Here is a 20,884-nt window from a genome sequence, read left to right on the forward strand (position 1 = left end):
TGTATCAATAGCTGCGCGACTGTTTATCGATTTCAAAGTCCAGAGCTTTGCAACTAAAATCAACTCCTCCTTAGTCTTCTGAACCTCCTCACCTTCCACGTCCCAATCAAACACCCCACCACCCTCTGCCTAGGTCTCCCCATCACTTCTTTTCCCTTACTACAACTACCGTAGGCCATACACGTCCCACGTAGAAATCAAAGATAATCTTCCTAAAAAATTCAAACCCTAAAGACCAACTACAATATCTAACAGCAACTACTCTCACAAAGGACACAAATAATATAGACGAAGAAAAAACAAACACAAATCTACGTACCAATTCCGTAGATGTATGCCTTGAGCAGGAAGGAAGAAACCAAGATTTGACTTAGACAAGGACTCTCATAGAAACCCTAGAGAGAGAAAGTTTTTTATTTCCTTTAGTTTACATTTTTATTTTGGATATATTTTACTCTCTAATTTATATTTTAATAATATTAAAATTAATTTCCCTCTCTTTGTACTTTGATCTTTGTGTATAAAGAATATGTAAACATTTCATTGAGTCAGAGGGAATATAAAGACTTGACAAACAAGTGGTTCGGGTCGAATCAAGTTTTAACCGAGCATTTAAGTTTGGATACTTTTTGTAGGTTGAGTCAATTAAAAATAGAGGTTTGTTTTGGACCTGATAAATGGATCAATTAGGTCGAATGTAGGTTAGGTTAATTCGAGTTCGGGTAATTTTGTATTGCCAACATCCAGGTCGGATGGGGACGGGTTGGTCTTCTCATGTTTGGGAATTGGGATAGTGGGAGGTTCGGGGAAGTGGCAAATAAGCCCCAAAAGTTTGTCACTACGTGCAAATTAGCCCCATAACATTTTACACGTATAAATTAACCCCATTAGTTATACCCAATGTGCAATTTAGCCCAATTAGAGATATCCGAGTGAATTCCTCGCCGGAAAATATTGACGTGTTACTTCCTCTCTCTCATCTCTCCCACTCTCAAAACTCTCATATATTTTGAGCTCCTTCAATCCTCACACCTCTATCCATTTTCTCTATTTTTTTTTTTAATCTCAATTTTGTTGTTTGATGTACCTACACTAATTCCCATATATCTACCATTATTGTAATTAAAGTTTAGCAAGTATCACAAAAACTGAAAAAAAAAAAAAAAAATTTGGGGAAAATTGAATTTATGCACAGTACATTTATATACCGCCATTTTTACAAGAATTGAGCTCGAAAATTAAACGAAGTTTCGCAACAATGGCGATGGTTTAATTACAAAAATGGTGGATGATATATGGGAATAATTACAGTAAACAAATCAACCCATCGCCATTGTTGCGAAACTTCGTTTAATATATGAGAGTGGGAGAGATGAGAGAGAGGAAGTAACGAGGTGATAAGAGTGACAGATTATTTGGTAGTGTTAATTCTTGTTTTTTTTTTTTTAATTTAATCTATCCTAGTCATCTTTCCGGTGCCACGTCAATATTTTCCGATGAGAAATTTACTCGGATATCTATAATTGGGCTAAATTGCACATCGGGTATAACTAATGGGGTTAATTTGCACGTGTAAAATGTTATGGGGCTAATTTAGACGTAGTGGCAAACGTTTGGGGCTTATTTGCCACTTCCCCGATTTTAGGTGTGTTGTTATCGAGTTATTTTGGGAAAATGTCCGTTATGGAATAATAAACATGAGGACCGAATCAAATGGAGTTGACTTCTAATAAGAGACAGTAACGTGCCTACAGTTAATTGCTAAATAACCTTGAATGACAAAAGTTGGTGAACAAAAAATGTACAGAGAAAAGCTAAAAGCTAATTGATTCTCAGTTATGGTCGCTGTTAGAGAATCTACTCCTTGCCGGCTGTACAATGGATCGGCAACAGAAATCTAACCATTTCCCTTGTGTACTGTGGTACTCAACAACATCCTTCAGGCTGCAGCGTTCATGGCTGGCTCTATGTTGCACTTAGTGGTGGGCTGTGTGGTTCCTCAGTGACATTTCCCACGGTAAAATGTTCATGTATCGCTCCCAACTCATTCCATTCAACTCCAGCTATTATTAAATCAACGAACATCACAGAAGTTGAGTGAGCAAAGTCGAGGATATGAGTATCTTTTCTTTCTTCGGAGGGGAGGGATATTATGCAAGGAACTCTGATAGAAAAATGGAAGCAAAATGTATGAGAGGATACCATCTGTTCTCCACATGTCAGTAATACTAACATCGGCATCTTACAGCAACCAGTAGTCTGCATCAGTCTGGATTAAACAACGAATTGGAATGCGTTGGCTAACATACTGAACACCTTGTAATTGTATAAGTATCAAGAGTCATACCTAAAGAATATTTTCTTTATCCCTATTTGGATGTATGTAGGGATCAAGATGGAAAGGGAGGAGACAATTTTCCTTGTTTGGTTGGCGTTGGATTGGAGGGAGATGGAGCGATCAAGTTTCTTCCTTCCAAGCCAAATTAATATCTTTCCAAAATGATAAAAGTGAAAGGGATGTCATTGTTCCATCCTTTCCTTTCGCTCCCCCGTCTTCCCACTTCTTTTTGTCTCCAAACAATGGGTTAGGGTGCAGATGTACAGTAGCCGAAACAAACTCAACTTCATTTTATGTCGTAAAAAACATTCTTACGTAGCATAACAAACTACATAATAAACTTACATCAACTTCAGGTACTATCTTCATGATTCCACCCACAAAGTCCTCTTGAGAGCTGGAATCCGAGCATGGCTAATGGTCTTTTTGTCCTTGCATTTCCGTTGCAGTGTATCTGTCGTCATTCTTAACTGCGACTGGTGAGCTTTCATAATAAGCTGAGGAACTCGATAAGCTTTGTGCAGGTTCAGGAGCACCATTTATCTCCTCAAAATTCTCTTCGAATTGACTACAAACATGGTGGAAGAAGAAAAACGGTCAAGTATGAAACAGAAAGTCAGAAACAAGAAAAATAAGAAACAGCCAAGATGGAAATACAGCAGAGGGTAAGCTTTCCATCACTAACTGTTTTCTCTTTTTGTTCAGAGGCGCAAAGACTAGTATTGGGGAAAGGGGATTCGAGACACGGACTTAATGTGCCCCTTTTTTACTGGAAAGATCCATTTAGGACTTGATGTGCCTACTACCAATTAAGTACTGAACCACAGGACTGGACAAATATTTCGTAGTGTCATCGGTTCATCACAGATTAGTCAATAAATGAAGTTGACTAAAAAATCAATAAATGAAGTTGGAAATCATCAAACAGTAATCATTTTCCGAAGTTTAGAGTATTCAACCCCAAACTAATTAGAGAGTAGATGGTAAGTTTTGTCATAAGGGGGCAACTACTATGAATAGACTTTATTTGACAAGCACATTCTCTGCAACACAGTATCTAAACACATACAGGATCACTTTTTGAGTAAAATGTAGGCATGGAAGACTGACATGTTGAGCTCCAGAGCCACGGAATCATACCTGACTAGATAAACATCAATAGGACCCATTGTGCTCCGAAAAAGTATTCTGTACCTTCTCTGTTGATTATCAACAACCTAAAAATGACATCAGAGAGGTTTTCAGAAATGTATAAATGGCGGTATTCAAACATATAGTCCGTAAATCACATAGCTATTATCATTGAACTTGCCTCCTCCGGATCTGGAACCTCCAGAGTTGTACCAAGCGGAGCTTTAATGGCTATTAACGTTTCATTCTGTTATTCATCACAAGTACACATGAAACACTAAAATTTTAAGCAAAAAAACCTTAACATGAAATTTTTTGGAACGATTACAAAATGTAGAGTATGTGCTTAGAAGAAGGGCAGTAGAATAAAACGAACCTGAAAACAGGGTAAGCCCTTAATATCTTCTTCAGTTACAAACAGCCACCTGAATGATGTCACATGCAAAACATGACTTAGTTACAAAACTTGTATTTGCCTTTTTAATTAAGCTATAGAGAAGATAAACTGCCATAAATGAAAGAGGCTGAGGAAGGGTAAAAAATAAGAGAGGTAAAGCCTACTTCTGATTATTGTTTTCCTCACTCATCTTCCTCAACTGTTCTTGCATTTTTCTGCAATAGAATAGTGTTTAGGTCTTTTTTACCTAAGTCGATTTAGGGTCAATGTAGTCTATATTCGTTGGTTGATTGTATGATGATTTATATGTCAATAAGTAAACGGGAAATAAAGTGCGCAATGTAAATTGACACGTAAGATTTTGGTGACGCGGAAAACCCAATGTGGGAACAACCGCGGGAGGGACGGTACCCTGCCAAGTATTGCACTATATGAATAGGAGGATGATTACAATGATAACGTTTATGCTAATCTTGCTGGCGTTAGGTATCAGGCCTGCAAGATCTCGTATAGAGTATATTTGTGAATGGTATGCCGTGATGTGGTTGTCTTGAATATAATCTTGAATGAATATATGGATGAATGAATGAATGCCCTTCTTGATTTCCTTCCTTTGCTATTTATAGGGTGAGAACCCTAGATATGTCCTACCTTGAATATGGAAAGGGAATATTACTTCCATAAGGACTTCTTTCCAAATCCGAATTCCCTTACCAATTCTCCCGATCTCCCCGACTTCTCCCGACACCCTTTTCCTTAACGCGGGCACCTTCCACGGTGGGCTCTTGATCCTTCTCAAGCCCATCTCCCCTTTTCCCCGACCGCGGGCTCCTTCCTCCTTCCCTCTTCTTTATAATCTTTATTTTACTAAGTGAGCTTTCTTTATTACGCTATTTTTAGCCCAAACAGTTTGCCCCAAATTTCTTGTGAAGTACGCTTTCTAGTATCGAACAAGGAATTTACGTAACTAAATGTTTAAAACCCTACGCCGCCTTTTTACTCCTTCCCATGCAAGCCGCCTTTCTCCTCTTTCTCCGCACCCAACTCCCTCTCTCCTCTTTATAACCCCAACATCTCTCTTCCACTCTCATTAATCACTCCAAATCATTTCAAAAAACTCTCTTCTCTCAAACCCTCAATCTTCTTCCCTTTAATCTTCATCGGCTTCACTGTTCCCTTTCCCGTCTTCATCACCAGGTAATCTATCTCCTTCCCTCCTTTTAATCTTCATTTTCTCTCTCCATTATGGGCAAAACTCGACAGTCTTCGTCAACCTCAACGCCCTCCGACCGTAATCTCGACCCTACTTTCCCTTCTCGGGGACTTTTCAAACACCCACACGATTGTGACTCCGCCCTAACTCCCGCCGACATTCCAACGATCAAGAACTTGCTTGGTCTTGGTGATGGGGTTGAGATCGCCGTCCCTGAACCGGGACAGAAAGCTGACGCCCTCCGTCCGGGGTGGGTTTGCTTCTACTTGCCCGTTTAGATATGGCCTTCGTTTTCCTTTCCCTAAACTCATCCAAGATTTCATTTTTACCAACAACTTCGCCATGGCACAAATCTCTGCCGCCATTTGGAGAGTTCTTCTCTACTCTCTGGCCGCTGGTCAGAATACTGGCAAAGCTGTCACTCTGGGCGATCTGGCCTATATGTACAACATCAGGTCCCTGGGCAGGGGTCAATTCTCCTTCCGGGGCCGTGGAGAGGCTCCCTTCAAACATGTGTCAAAATCTCGCGATGAGAAATGGTTCGAGGGCTTCTTCTATGTGAGGAAGAACTCCATCCAGCCTCCTGCCGATTATATTTTCGAGAAATGAGTTCTGACTTCGAGTAAGTAGCTTTCCTGCTACCTAATTTGTTTTATCGCGCTGCTTACTAGCTTACTTCATCGTCTTCGTGCAGGCCCCTGCGACCTCACCCGTATCGGCGCCAAGATCCCTGCTTGCAGCAAGCTATTCAAAGATTTCTAAGTCGAGGAAAATTCCCAGGACACTGCTTCCCGGTTTTTCACCGCTTCTTCCTCCAATCCTCCTCAATCAGCCCACAAAGATGTCTTCTCGGTAAGGATTACGAACCACTTCGTTTTGCGGTCGTTCTTCATGATGTTTTAAGCATTCTCACGTCGAGATCAGTATGCTTGCATGTTCAAAAGTCGATCAACTGGAACTCATCCTCCAAAGTGCTAAAAGAAAGAGACCTTCTGCCAGCCCTGATGTGGCCTCTGCCTCCAAGAGGAGTGCTCCTGCCGCCTCTTTTTAGACTCCTCCTGCAGTTTCTAGTTCTGCTGCTCGCGTGCCCCTGGAGGTCGATCCGTGATCTCGCAATCCGCCTACTCCTCCTGCCAGTCCCCATGCTTTTACTAGTGGGGGCATCATTGCTCATTTCCCAGAAGGCTTTGGGAATGTGGACAAGGTGCCATACTGGCCGGAGATCGATCAGCTGCTCTTCCCTCCGGTTGAGGAAACGTTTTCAGAGTTCTCCCTAGAGGAGATGGCTGAAAATGACGTGCACAACGCCTTCATGATAAATATTCTTCATTTTCTACCTGTCTGTCCGCCTGTTTCTTGCTTAAATTCTGCCTCCCAACTCTTTTGACTTCGATTACCTATGCCCCGGACTCTTCATCTGCACTCTACAACAGAAGATGATCAACATAGTGCGGACCACTAGTCGTGCTACCGCGCAAGAACCGGGAGTCAAGGAAACGATTGCAGATCCGCACAAGTGTTGATTCGAAGGAGCGTGTGGTGGAGCTGAAGACTGAGCTTGTTGTCACCAAAAAGAAGTTGAAGGAGGGAGCTGATCAGCTGGCTCGAACCCAGGCGGTGTGCAACACTTTTTCTGACTCTCTCAGCGCCCGAGGAGAAGATCACCGAGCCGATCTCCCTGCCACCAACGTTGTTGCATATGCCACCCGGCGGGGAAAGATCGATGAATGCGTGTCTTGCGGTCGAGGAGGCTCCTACCAAAGGCCATAGAGGAAGAGGAGAAGCGGTGGAGATGCTTTACCCCACCCAACCCGATTTGAGCGTGCGCGATGCCCGAGGTTGGTGAGGTGAATTCTTCTGCGTTGGTGAGCGGTGCTGGGGTGATCTTTGGAATGTCCCAGGATGCTGCTGACGGAGCTCAGGGAGCTATGGCGGCTGAGGATATGCAAGCTGGTGCAGTACCTGAAATGAATGGTCAGCAGGCAGAGGAGGTACCAGAGGTGGAGGTCATTAATGTGACCGACAATTAAGTTTTTATGTTTTGATAAACTTTTTGGCAGTCTGGCCCAGAGGTGGCAGACTTTGTAAGTTTTTAAACTTGTTTTTGTGCTTGCTCCGCCAGGGTGGCGGTTTAAACTTGGGGCCGTATTTTGGCCATATTTTGAAATGCCCCTTGTCATAGTTTGGCAAGGTTTTAGTTTACATATCGTGTGTTTGTTGTTTATTCTCCCTGTTTTTAGGAAGTCTGTGTCGTGTCAGTCTGCTTGACTGATTTAGGCGAGTCTTGTCACCCTGAGAAGGCTAACATTCTGACTCACTAGTCGCCATGTCACCTACTTGACCGATTTAGGCGTATGCCGCAATGTAAGGAGGAGTGGCCGTGTCAACCCAGGGGGCTGATTTAGACCAGCCTGGCCAGCCTGAAAAGACTGATCCAGACCAAGCTAGCTGCCGTGTCAGCCGGCTGGCTGATTTAGGCGTATGCCGCAGTTTGTGGACTACTTAACCTTGTTCATGACGCAAGGTGTGTTCGTCTCATTTTATGCCAGCAGGTGGCGTCATTGAGGCAAGTATATCGTCATTCTAGGACCAAATGGAGACGCTGTAGGATTCTGGTAGCGCAGATATCCCTACGTTCCATGTTCGTTTTGCATGCATCTTTGGGGCCACGATTAAGTGCGACTAGTGCGAGCTACGTCCGGGGTGGTATCGGGGTAGCCGGATAAGCGTATTCAGCTGTTAGCCAGGCTCCCTTTCGTATGTTCCACAGTCCGCCTGGTGAGGGTGCTCCTTGTGGAGAAAGTAGGTTAGGCATGTTGGAGTGCCATGTGCCTTGTCACCCCGCGTTTGCGATTGGCTGATCTGCTAGACATCCTTTCAAAGTACCATAGATACCGAGAATTCAAAGTGATGTACTTAGAGAAGCCGAAAATAGAAAAATCTATCGAATGGTGTGAAGTACACTGCCGCCATCTCATGGGGTACTGAGCAATTGTGGTCCCGGACGCTGCCACCCACACCATCCAATAGTAATTTAAAGTTAAAAAAAAAAAAACAACTAAAGACACCGAAAATAAGAGTGAAACTGCGCGGATGCCTACTACCGAATTTTTTATTTATTTATTTTATCTTTAAAAATGATTTGGCTTCTCATAGTACATTATTCTAAAAACTAGAGTCTACTTATTATTAAAAGTAATATCTCTTCAGGTGAAGTATGTTCCATGGGCGTTGAATGATTTGACCGTCCATAGTCATCGATCTGATGCACCATGGCCAACAACTCCTTCTACCTGGTATGGTCCTTCCCATTTGTAGGCGAATTTGCCTGCTTTTCGATTCTTGGTGTTCGAACACCTCTCGGAGAACCAGGTCTCCTACCTCCGGGAGCCTGATTTTTACGTTCTTGTTATAACTCCCGGCCACCGATGTTTGTAGGCGACCAGACGGATTTTTGCGCTTGCTCGCAACTCGTCAATTGTGTCCAGGCTTCGGTCATCTCTGCATTGTTCGCTTCCTCGTCATATTTTCATACCTGTGAGTGGGAACTAGAACTTCGATGGAATGACCGCTTCCGCGCCAAACACCAGTGAAGGGTGTTTGACTGTTGCTATCTTTGGCGTTGTTAATCGACCACAATACTAGTGGCAATTCATCTGCCCACTTTCCTCCTAACTCCTGTAACCTCCTTCTCGATTGTTCATAATGATTTTATTCTTGGATTCGACTTGTCCATTGGACTTTGGAGTCCTGGTGCTTGACTTTTTTAAGGTGATGTTCCACCCGCACGGTATCCTTGATGATCGTTTGAGATGAATTGTGAGCCATTGTCACATATGATTTCTGATGGGATACCAAATCTGCAGATGATGTTTCGTTTTATGAATGAGATGACTGTTTGTCCTTTACTTCCGTGAATGCTTCGCTCGATCCACTTGGAGAAGTAATCTGTCATTGCTAACATCCGGGTTCTCTTCCTGTGGCCCGTGGTAGAGGGCCTACTATGTCCATGCCCCATGCCATGAATGGCCAGGGGAGAAATAATAGGGTGCGAGGGTTCCACTTTGGTGGTGAATCATTGGTCTTTGAGCGCCGAGCGCCGCATCACATTTTCGTGCGTACTCCGCTGCATCTGCCTTCATTGTAGGCCAATAGTATCCCTGTATGAGGGCTTTATTTGCCAGACTCCTGCCCCCTGCATGGTTTCCACATTCGCCACTGTGGAGAGCATGCAACACAGTCTGTGCTTCTTCCTTGTCCAGGCACCGTAGGTAGGGACCTGCTATCGATTTTCTGTATAGTGTATCATCAATGAGTATGAACCTGGAAGCCTTTATTTTAAAAGCTCTCACTTTCTTCTTATCGTCTGGTAGCTTGTTATGGCGCAGCCAGTCTAGGTAAGGTGTGCGCCAGTCGTCTGCTGGGTCGGCTACTTGGTCAGGCGCCTGCCTGTTTGGCCGAGAGCTCTCACCTTCCTCTGTAACTGCTTGGATTTCCTTTTTGCTTTGTGGATCCTCCAGTTCACCTCTGTCTATTTCGTCTGCCTTCTGGATAGAAGGTTCCAGCATATGTGCTATTGGAATGCTGGATAGCTCTGTTGGTTTGAATGTTGCCCCCAGGTTCTTGCTAGGCGTCTGCTTCCACGTTACGGTCTCTGGGAACCTGTTTAAGCTTGCAAGTTTCGAAATTATGTTTTAATTCCTTTGCTACTTTCAAGTATGCAATCATCTTCGAATCTCTGGCTATAAACTCATCATTCACGTGGTTGACTATTAACAAAGAGTCACTGGATATGAGCAGGTGTCTGACCCCTAGCTCCAGAGCTAGCTTCATTCCCAATATCAAGGCTTCGTATTCCATTTCATTGTTGGTTGCCTTGAATTCACACCTTACAGCTTGTGCTATCAGATCTCCCTGTGGTGATCGCAGAATTAATCCTACACCGGCCCCCCTTTGGTTGGAGGCTCCGTCAATATGCATCTGCCAGACCTCTGTCTGCTTACTTCCTTCTAAAGTGAGGATCTCGGTATCTGCCAGATTCTGGATGGCTGGACTGAAGTCTGACATGAAGTCGGCCCGTGCATGTGATTTAACTGCTGTTCTAGGGTCGTATTGGATGTCGTATCCACTGAGGTGTACTGACCATTTAGACATTCTTCCTGACAGTTCAGGCTTCCTCATGATAGCTTTTAGCGGGTAGTTTGTCACAACATGTATGATGTGTGACTCAAAATAGGGACGCAGTTTGTGAGATGCTACTACCAATGTTAGTACTAACTTTTCAAGGGATGTGTACCTGGTCTCTGCCGGCAGCAGAGACTTGCTCACGTAGTATACGGCTTCGTTCCTTTTCTTGCTCTCGACCAGGTAGCACTCACTCGCTACTTCGTGACGGCTAGGTATAGGAATAATGGTTCTCCGGCTTTGATTTTGACTTCGCATGCGGGCTGCCGAGATAGTGCTTCGGTCTCTCGAAGGCTTGCTCGTGTTCGGCGGTCCACTCAAACTTCTCGCTTTTCCTTAGCACGTCGTAAAATAGCCTCGCATTTGTCTCAAGATCTTGAAATGAACCTGTTCAGTGGTCTACCTTTCCAAATTAATCTCCGAACATCTTTAGGCTTCTCGGGTGATTCCAGCTGTAAGACAACTTTGATCTGCTCGATGCTGGCTTCTATTCCTCTTTGAGTCACAATATAGCCCAAGAACTTGCCAGAAGATACCCCGAAGGTGCATTTAGATGGGTTTAGTTTCATCTTGTATTCCCTGAGGGTGCTGAATGTTTCTGCTAGATGCCGCATATGATCTTTGGCTTTTTCTGACTTCACCACCATGTCATTAATGTACACCTCCATGGTTCTTCCTATTTGCTCTTTGAACATGCGGTTAACCAACCTTTGATACGTGGAGCTTGCGTTCTTTAGGCCGAATGGCATGACGTTGTAGCAATATATTCCTCTCTCGGATATAAATGTTGTCTTCTCCTAATCTGCAGGATCCATCTTGATCTGATTGTATCCACTCCATGCGTCCAGAAATGTTAGCATCTCGTGTCCAGCTGTTGCGTCTACCATTGCATCAATATGAGGCAGCGGGAATGGATCTTTGGGACACGCTTTGTTGAGATCAGTGAAGTCCACACATACTCTCCACTTCCCATTCTTTTTAGGCACCACCACTACATTAGACAACCATTCTGGGTATTTCACTTCTCTTATCTTCTTTGCTTTGCCGCCAGAAATGTCTACTTCCCCGGTTGATTACCTTATTTCTCTCTGCTGCAAACTTTCTCCTTCTCTGCTGGATGGGTTTACACTTTGGGTCCACGCTAAGCTTGTGTGTTATGATGGATGGATCTATGCCTACCATATCATCGTGTGACCATGCAAAGCAATCCATGTTATCTTGTAAGAATTTGACTAGCTGCTGTCGTAAGCTCCCTGTACATCCTGCTCCAATGAGCACGGTTCTCTCTGGGTGCAACTTATCCAGGTTAATCTGGTCCAGCTCTTCTGCTGGGGGCTCGATGTATTCGTCCTGGATAGGCTGCTTCTGTAATTGCTATGCGGGAGGGCTGGCAGTGCCCTTGAGTGCCTTCATGTAGCAGCCTCTAGCTTCCTCCTGATCTCCTCTTATCGTTTCTACTCCCCATGGGGTGGGGAACTTTATGCACTGGTGATATGTTGAAGGGACTGCTTTCATCTGGTGCAACCATGGTCTTCCTAGGATGACGTTGTAAGTAGAGGGGCCATCTATAACCAGGTGCACTGACTTGCTTATTGACTCCTCCCACATAGGTTGGGATGACTATCTCACCTAGCGAGTCAAATTTGTTGTTTCCCCCGCTGAAGCCTACTAGCGGAATAGTCTTCTTCTGCAAATCCTTCTCGCCGAATCCCATGTTTTCTATGGTTTTCGGCATGATTAAGTTGACCGAGCTTCTGTATCTACCAAGACCTTTCTTCTTGTGCGGTTGGCCATTGACAAGGTGATAATAAGTGCATCATGGTGTTCTCTTTCATCGTATGTATCTCCCTCATCGGCCGATGTTTTGGAGATCACCGTGAGATATTCTCGCAAGAATTGGCTGGTATGTCTCCTTTGGTCTCGGTGGCATGCCTTTTAGGCGCCGAGTATGTCGGGCCGCTTAAGTTTGAGCCGCTTTGTTATCACGTTTATAATTTTAGTGCATGTGGGTGGGTGCAGCCGGCTGGCGGAGCCTACCTTATCTGCTTGCTTGCCCCCACGTGGTAACAGGTGGCTCAGCTTTCCTTGTTCGTACAAGCGCTTGATCTCTCTTATCAATGTATAGCGGTCCTCGATATTGTGCCCAATATCACGGTGAAATTCGCACTTCTTCTTGCTATCCTTTCTCCGGACTTGCTCTCCCTCGGTGGGTTAGGCCACCGACTCCGTCTCCCATCTCTCTAAGTGCCTTCAAGATTCCTCCGATACCTGTAGTGAACCCATATTCTGCCAAGGTGGGGAGTAGTTGGTTTTCCTCGATTCTGTTGGCTCCCCTCCCATATGGCCTCGTATCTCTCGTCCTTCTTGTTGGTGGTTTGCTTTCTTCCGATTTCTCCACTACCAAGTACTAGAAATACTTGCGTGCTCTGTAAGCCGGCTCGCTAGGATATCTTCCTCCCGGTCCCGATCGCGGCAATACCTTTTCTCCGCACATCGCTTCGAAACTATGGCAAGGATGCATAGTCACCGCTTGTATAGATCGAGTCATGGTGGAGGCCTCTTCAAAGGCCTCTACTATCGTTGAGATATCACACTCGCGCATCGCTACCTTCTCATTGTTAAATCTGGTATTGTATTCTCCAATGCTCTCTCCCCCCCGGACGATTCTCGTACAGTCCCCCGTGTGCTTCGTGGCTTTCTGCTGCTTGCGAACTGTTGAGTAAATGCGTTTACCAATTCAAACAAATGTAGATATCGACTGTTTGGCAAGCTTACAAACCATCGAAGTCTTTGGTCCTGTTAGGGTGGACCCGAATCCTTTGTACATGCGCAGCTTCCTTAACTTATCCTATGGTCATTACCGTCATTATTTTCTTTTATACTTGGGCCGATATGATCAAAGGGGTCTGCTGTGCCGTCGAAGAGAGGCATATTTGGGTTTGTGAACCCCTTTGGCATGGCTGTGACGGATATGGTGTCCACGAATGGCGAGTCGGCATAACATCTGTCTGTGCTTTCTCGAGTGGGGGTGGTAGCCACGGAACCCTACTTAGCATCTCCTTTAGTTCCAAGTCTTTCTTGATTAGTTATATTGGCTGAATTTGGGGTCCTCCCATCACTGCCTCGCATATTTCCTCCGATCCGGTTTCTTGAAGGTTCTGATAAGCTCCGGCGTGCCCGGGGGGTTGCGGTAACGATTGTCCCTGCTGCCGCGTTCACTTGCTTGGTTTGACTCGGATCTCGCTACGGTGTGTCGATCGATTCTTTGCAGATCGCTAACGGGGAGGCCACTGTTTGTATCCTTACGCAAATGGCCGGGCCGCCGCCTATCTCGGCGTGAGGTATCCTAACCCTCGTGGGGTTATCCTTCCATCTGATGGTGTCGTAGCTAAATCCAATCTTGTAATTATTTCACTGGTATCTGCTGCCGCCACTCCTTGCGTCAGATCTACCAAAGGAAATCTTCCTTCACCTGTCTTGTTTTTGGAGTCTTTGGACTCCGTCAGAGATCAATTTGTGCCCAGAGCTCTCTGTCTCTCCTTCTTACCTCGGCATCTGCTCTCCTTTGATCTTCTCTCATGTTTTCCATAGCTTTCAAGATTTTCCACGCCGGTGAGCGAGAATCTGCGTGGGACCGGGCGGCGAGTAACGCCCGAGCTTGATGTTCCTTTGTCGATCTCGTCCGGGCCGAGACAACAGGGTCCTGGGAGGTAGAGAAGCTTTTGTTGTCGGTATGATTCTTGGGGTATGTCCGGGAGCTGCGTGGCTACCGTCGATGTTGGACTTTGGGTAGACGATGGTGGTGGCGATGGCTGCCGCTCTCTCGACATGGCTTCGGATACTTGCTTTTCCATTGTATATCTCGAATATCAACGATTGACGACCACAATGCCCCACGGTGGGCGCCAAACTGTTTAGGTCTTTTTTACCTAAGTCGATTTAGGGTCAATGTAGTTTATATTCGTTGGTTGATTGTATGATGATTTATATGTCAATAAGTAAACGGGAAATAAAGTGCGCAATGTAAATTGACACGTTAGATTTTGGTGACGCGGAAAACCCAATGTGGGAACAACCGCGGGAGGGACGGTACCCTGCCAAGTATTGCACTATATGAATAGGAGGATGATTACAATGATAACGTTTATGCTAATCTTGCTGGCGTTAGGTATCAGGCCTGCAAGATCTCGTATAGAGTATATGTGTGAATGGTATGCCGTGATGTGGTTGTCTTGAATATAATCTTGAATGAATATATGGATGAGTGAATGAATGCCCTTCTTGATTTCCTTCCTTTGCTATTTATAGGGTGAGAACCCTAGATATGTCCTACCTTGAATATGGAAAGGGAATATTACTTCCATAAGGACTTCTTTCCAAATCCGAATTCCCTTACCAATTCTCCCCGATCTCCCTAACTTCTCCCTGACACCCTTTTCCTTAACGCGGGCACCTTCCACGGTGGGCTCTTGATCCTTCTCAAGCCCATCTCCCCTTTTCCTGACCGCGGGCTCCCTTCCTCCTTCCCTCTTCTTTATAATCTTTATTTTACTAAGTGGGCTTTCTTTATTACGCTATTTTTAGCCCAAACAAATAGCGCATTTGATTAGCTACAAAGAAACATGGCAAGGTTCTAAAGGCAAGCACATAGCAAAGCTGACCTTATCCGTTCATCCAGTTTCCGCTCTTCCATTGAAAGCTTGTTAACATCTCCCTACAGAAAGAAGAAGAATGTATGAACTAACACTACAGATACACAATAGATCAGTATATAAGGAAGTACAAAGTACACAATTTATATACACCCTTGCCAAATTATTTTAGGAAAAATAGAAAAGAAATATCCTGCGATTAACTATGTGGTATACCTGCAGAGAAGTAACACTATCATCAACCTCTCCCGGCCTTAAAACTTCAAGTCCCCTAATCAATTTAGTCATTCATCTTCAGAATAGAAGCTCTCCAAAACGAAGCAACAAGAATACAAGAGTCAGACAAGCAAATGTACACTGCCAGATAACATACTTCAACTGTATTCGATTCCTCACAGACTTTTCAATAAGACCAATGCCTTCCAGAACATTGGTTATGTCATACAATCGTCTTTTTTTAACCTGCAAGATCATAAACAAAAAACTATCATATCAATTAGGGAGAAAAAAAATCAAGAAGCTGCATCTGAATAGCACCTCTAAAGTATCAGTAGCTTTATTTAAATCAAGAATCCCATGTTCAGAATCCTTGATCAGTTCGATGAACTTCTTCGCCAAAAATCCTGCATCAACAACAGAAGATAATTGTTATGGAGTACTACATAACCAAAAAAAAAAAAAAATAGAAGGCAACACAAGCTAGGCCAATTAATCTAAAAGCTGATAAAGAACCAAAGTATAAGTCAGGTCAATTACCAAGGGAATTATCATTGCGACTAGCACCAACTGGAGTAAGTTCATTGCCTGGAGAACCTGTGAGTCTATCTGTCAAATCAAAATAATCATTTAGGGTGTGTTTGGATTGAAAGATTTGTAGAGAAAAGAAAGGGAGGGTGAGTAAGGGATTTAAAATTCTTTAATTGGATAGCAAATAAGGATGGAGGGAAATGAAGGGGAAAAGATTTGGAGGGATTCATTTTCCCTCCTCCAAGGCAAATTAAAATCTCTCCACAATAGATAAGATTTAGAGGGAAATTGTATCCAAACACCCACACCCCATTTCCCCTCCCTTTCCCTTCCCTCCTTCCCCCTCCCTCCCTTTCCCTCCATTTTTCCTATCCAAACACACCCTTAGAGTTCTTCCCCAAACATTCTCAGAAAGCTTACGAACAATCACCATCACATACTGACCAGTATTTGATATTGGAATCTGGGTACCAGCTCCTTTGCATTTGGCAGTCTTTTTCCTACTCTTTTCCCTCCCTTTCCATTCATAGGGGTCTGGAGACGGCTGTGAGCTACTACTACTTTGTATTTTGGACTGATTGTCCAATCGTTTAACTCAGACTTATTATCACCGGCATCACTCTTCCGCTTCATTGGCTGAGAAGCACCAAAAAACGCCCGGAGGTTAGTGTTAAATGGAAGTTCATATGAAAGAGTGAAAGACGAATAGACACATGCACATGTACTGACATACGGACATGGAACGGGAACCAGTAACCTAAGCTGTCGAACAATATTTGATAAAAAGAAAAATGTATAGCACCATGTTTTGGTAATTTTCTATCGAGTTAGGTTTAGCGAGGTTATGGCGGTCTTACTCGTTGCGTATTGAATGTATATTTATGTCTAATGTAAAGTAAGGGAATTAAGTACGTAAATAAAGGTTGACACGTGAGATTTGGTGACGCGGAAAACCCAATGTGGGAAACGACCGCGGGAAGGGACGGTACCCTTCCAAGGATTGTACTATGGCTTGTTAATTCGAGAATGAGTACAATGGAGACGGAATGTAAATCTAGCTAGCACAATATGTTATGTGTATACGTGGGATCTTGAATGCCTTTTCTTGTTTGCCTCTTCGCCTATTTATAGGGTAAGAACCCTAGATATGTCCTACTCCGTTTATGGTAAGGAATATTAGTCCTATCACAACTCTTTCCATAAACGGATCCTCTTCCTCCATTCTCCCTAATCTCCCTGAAATCTCCCTGACGACTCTTCAACACGCGGGCTTCCTTCACCAGTGGGCTTTCCCATCTTTGTATGCTTCTTGGCCCAATTCATTAGATGGACTTACTTGGACCGGCTCCATATTAGGCCAATAAGCGGATTTTGGCCCAAACAGTTTGCCCCTAATTCCTTGTGAGATACGTCTAGAGGCGTCGAATAAGGAATTACGGATTTTTTTAAAAATCATGCGTCGTCTTTCACACAACTTCTCAAACACTCATCATTACCCCCCTCCCCCACCCATCCACCCACCCACCCATCCCTCTTCTCCTCATTTCTCGTGCTTCCTCTCTATCTCCTCCTTTATAATCTCAACTCCCCCCCACTTTACTCCATTAACTTCAAAATTTAAATCTCTCACCTTCCCAAAACCCTTCTTCTTCCTTCTGCCCTCCCGCCGGATTCCGTCTCTCTCGTCGCCGTTCTTCACCAGGTACTTCCTTCTTGCAATCTCTCTTCGATCATTTCCTTTTTCTTTCTTTCGACCATGGGTAAAACTCGTCACACCGCTTCGACTTCTGCTCCGGCCGATCAAAATCCGGACCCTACCTTTCCTTCCCGTAATCTTTTTGTCCACCCCCATGACTGTAACTCATCTCTGACCACCGCCGACATTCCTTTGATTAAGGAATTGCTTGGTCTCGGCGACGGGGTTGACATTGCTATCCCTGAGCTGGGCCAAAAGGCGGACGCCGTTCGGCCAGGATGGGTCTGCTTCTACCTCTACCCATTTAGGTACAGTCTTCGCTTCCCCTTTCCCAAACTTATGCAAGACTTTCTCCGGACCAATAACTTCGCCATGGCACAAATCTCTGCCACCATCTGGAGGGTACTCCTCTACTCCCCGTCTGCCAGTCAAAACACCAACAGCTCCATCTCCCTGGGCGAGCTGGCCCATATGTACGAGATTCGGTCTCTGGGAAGAGCCCAATTTTCTTTTCGGGGTTCCAGCGAGACTCCTTTCAGGCATGTGTCAAAATCTAGGGATGAGAAATGGTTTTAGAATTTCTTCTATCTGAGGAAGGCCTCCATTCTGCCGCCTGCTGATTATATCTTCGAAGATTGGGTCATAACCTCGAGTAATTAACTATTCTGATGCCTGATTTACTTCTTCCAATGCTTACTGGCTTACTTTTTGCTTTTGCGCAGGCCCCTGCCCGCTGACTCGCCTAGGCGACCCGACAGCTGCCCGTAACAAACTGTTCTGCATCTCCCTGTCGGCCCCTGTCCGACATGAAGTTTCCTGATTTGCTACCCGGCTTCTTACCTGCCTCTTCCTCCAATCCACAACAATCAGCCCACAGCTTGTCTTCTGGTATGTTACTTTGTGCTGTCATTCGTGCTATCTCTGCTTGTACGAAATTCTGCTATCTACCTGGTATTTCTGGTGCCTGAGATCTGGCTGCTTGCAGGTTCAAAAGTTGACCCTCTGGAGGCTATCTTCTAGAGTGCTAAAAGAAAGAGAGCTGCTGCGAGCCCTGACGTAGCTTCTGCCTCCAAGAGGAGTGCCCCGGCTGCTTCTTTCCAGTCTCCTCCTACCCATTCTAGTACCACTGGTCCTGAGCCTTTGGAGGTTAGCCCGCTATCTCGTCATCCTCCTACTCCGCCTGCTACTCCTGCTGCTGCTGCTAGTGGTGGCATCATTGCTCACTTCCCTGATGGCTTTGGGGACGTAGAAAATGTGCCTTATTGGCCTGAGATCGACCATATCCTCTTCCCGTCGTTGGTGGAAGTTTTCTCAGAATTCTCCCCAGAAGAGATGGCTGAGAATGATGTGCACAATGCCTTCATGGTGAGTGTTCTTCCTCTGCTACCTGTTCTGAGTTATCTGTGTCAAACCTGCTAATTCTTCCTTTTCTGCCTCAGGCCTTCCTGTCAGCTCTTTACAATAGGAAGATGATCAACGTGGTACAAACCATTAGTCATGCTACCAATGCCAAGAATCAGGAACTGGCTGGGACTATTGCTGATCTGGAGTAGCAGCGCTCTGACTTGAGGGGACATGTGGTGGAGCTGAAGGCTGAGCTTGCTGGTGCCAAGAAGAAATTGAAGAAGGGAGCTGATCAGCTAGCGCGTACCCAGGAAGTGTGCAGTACCTTCTCTAATTCTCTCAAGCGTTTTGATGAGAAGATCAACGAGCTGATTTCCCTTGCCACCATTATTATTGCTTATGCTACCTGGCGGGGAAAGACGAGTGGAATGCGTACTGCCCTTACTGAGGCTCCAACATTGCAGGCCATAGAGGAGGAGGAGAGGCAGCTGGAGATTTTTTTACCCTGTCCAGCCTGATTTGAGCGTGCTGATGCCTAAAGTTGGCAAGGTGAATTCTCCTGCACTGGTGGAGCAGACAGTTGCCGAGGGTGCTGGCTCGTTCCAGGAGGCTGCTGTTGCCGAGGGAGCTCAGGAGGCTACTGTTGCCGAGGGTGTGCAAGCTGGTCCTGTACCTGAAACGGGAAGTTAGCAGGAGGAGGTGCCAGAAAGGGAGGTCATTTTTTTTTGGGAAAATGTAAGCTTCTCATTAATAATCATAAATCTCCAATTACATACAATTAGAAGGCATAGTGATACTAACTTTCCTTCATTACTTAACCAATGCATCTAACCAATTCTTAACATTAACCGACTGACACTTACACTGAAATTTTTTAACTCTATTACAAACATCAGTCTTAACAAATTTAACAAGCTGTTCTGGGCGTAGCACGGCCTGATCCACCCTGCACTTGTTCCTTGCCATCCACAAATGATAAATCAATCCTGCCAAAATAACTCCAACAATTTTCTTCTTACTTAAACTCCTGTAGCGTTTATTGCACCACCAGCTAATGCACTCTTCTTCTGGTAACATCTCAGCACACCAGTCAGAAACCATGCTACAACATCTTCTACTGTACTCACATTTGAAGAATAAATGAGTATGATTTACCTGCTGCAGTCCACATAAGTAGCACAAATTAGACTGAATAATCTGCATGTTCATCAACCTATCTTGAGTAAGGAGTCTGCTATGACCCATTAACCAACTGATGAACCCATGCTTGGGAACTACCCATGTATTAAGAATCCAGGGATACCATTCACACACAGCATCCTGAGCTTATAACCATTTATAACCCATAGCAGTAGAGTAAGGTGCAGCAACTCCTGAACTAGGCATTAAGATCTCCTTGAAGATAGATTTAATCTGACAAATCTTTCACCATGCCCAGCTCGAGTTAGAAGTTGGTTCATAATCCTTATATAAATTACGTGCACCCACTTCACCCACAGCTGATCAGCTTTAGTCTCAATCCACCATACATACTTTGCAACAACTGCCATATTCCACAACATCAAGTTATGCAACCCACACCCTCCTTGTCTCTTAGGCCTACACACACGATCCCAGGCTACTAAGGATGGGCTAGCACTGTCTTTTTGTCCATGCCATAGGTACTCTCTACAAATGGATTCAATCTTTTTCAGAACAGTTTTGGGGAGAATGAAAATACGAGCCCAGTAGTTATGAAGAGTACTAAGAACAGCCCTAATCAGAACTAACCTGCTAGCATATGATAGATGTTTAGCCCCCAGACCTCGTATCCTATCCACAACATTATCAACCAATCTAGTACAATCCAGTACAGATAACCTCTTTGGTGAAACAGTCACCCCCAGGTACTTAAAAGGAACAGCTCCCAATTTCATGCCAGTAGCCCTTCCTATCTCATTTACCAACCAGTCATCCATACCATTGCAATAATAATTAGATTTCCCCTTATTCATTTTTAATCCAGAAGCCTTAGAAAAGAAATTAAAAGCTTGCAGCAACAACTCAATAGACACCCTTTCTCCTTTACAAAACAGAGTCAAATCATCCGCAAAACATAAGGTAAAAGCTCAATTCTTTTGCAAAGGGGGTGAAACCTGAACTTTGAATGCCTCTGGGTTACCTTCAAAGTTCTACTCAAATA

General features: G+C 44.5%; 1 protein-coding gene across 1 annotated transcript; it reads right to left on the reverse strand.

The window, feature by feature from the left end:
- Window positions 1-1,706: 1,706 nt before the first annotated feature.
- LOC141631379 (transcription factor E2FB-like) lies at window positions 1,707-17,514 on the reverse strand. Its single transcript, XM_074444058.1, has 14 exons — window positions 17,293-17,514; window positions 16,103-16,424; window positions 15,672-15,740; window positions 15,453-15,538; window positions 15,289-15,377; window positions 15,132-15,186; window positions 14,925-14,977; window positions 4,031-4,081; window positions 3,846-3,894; window positions 3,651-3,716; window positions 3,479-3,555; window positions 2,684-2,906; window positions 2,203-2,269; window positions 1,707-2,063 (listed from the first exon to the last, which is right to left on the reverse strand). The coding sequence occupies exons 1-12, from the start codon at window positions 17,512-17,514 to the stop codon at window positions 2,753-2,755; spliced, it is 1,293 nt and encodes a 430-aa protein (XP_074300159.1). The 3' UTR covers window positions 1,707-2,063; window positions 2,203-2,269; window positions 2,684-2,752.
- Window positions 17,515-20,884: the final 3,370 nt, after the last annotated feature.

This window comes from Silene latifolia, chromosome Y, assembly GCF_048544455.1.
Source record: "Silene latifolia isolate original U9 population chromosome Y, ASM4854445v1, whole genome shotgun sequence".
NCBI classification, from domain to species: domain Eukaryota; kingdom Viridiplantae; phylum Streptophyta; class Magnoliopsida; order Caryophyllales; family Caryophyllaceae; genus Silene; species Silene latifolia.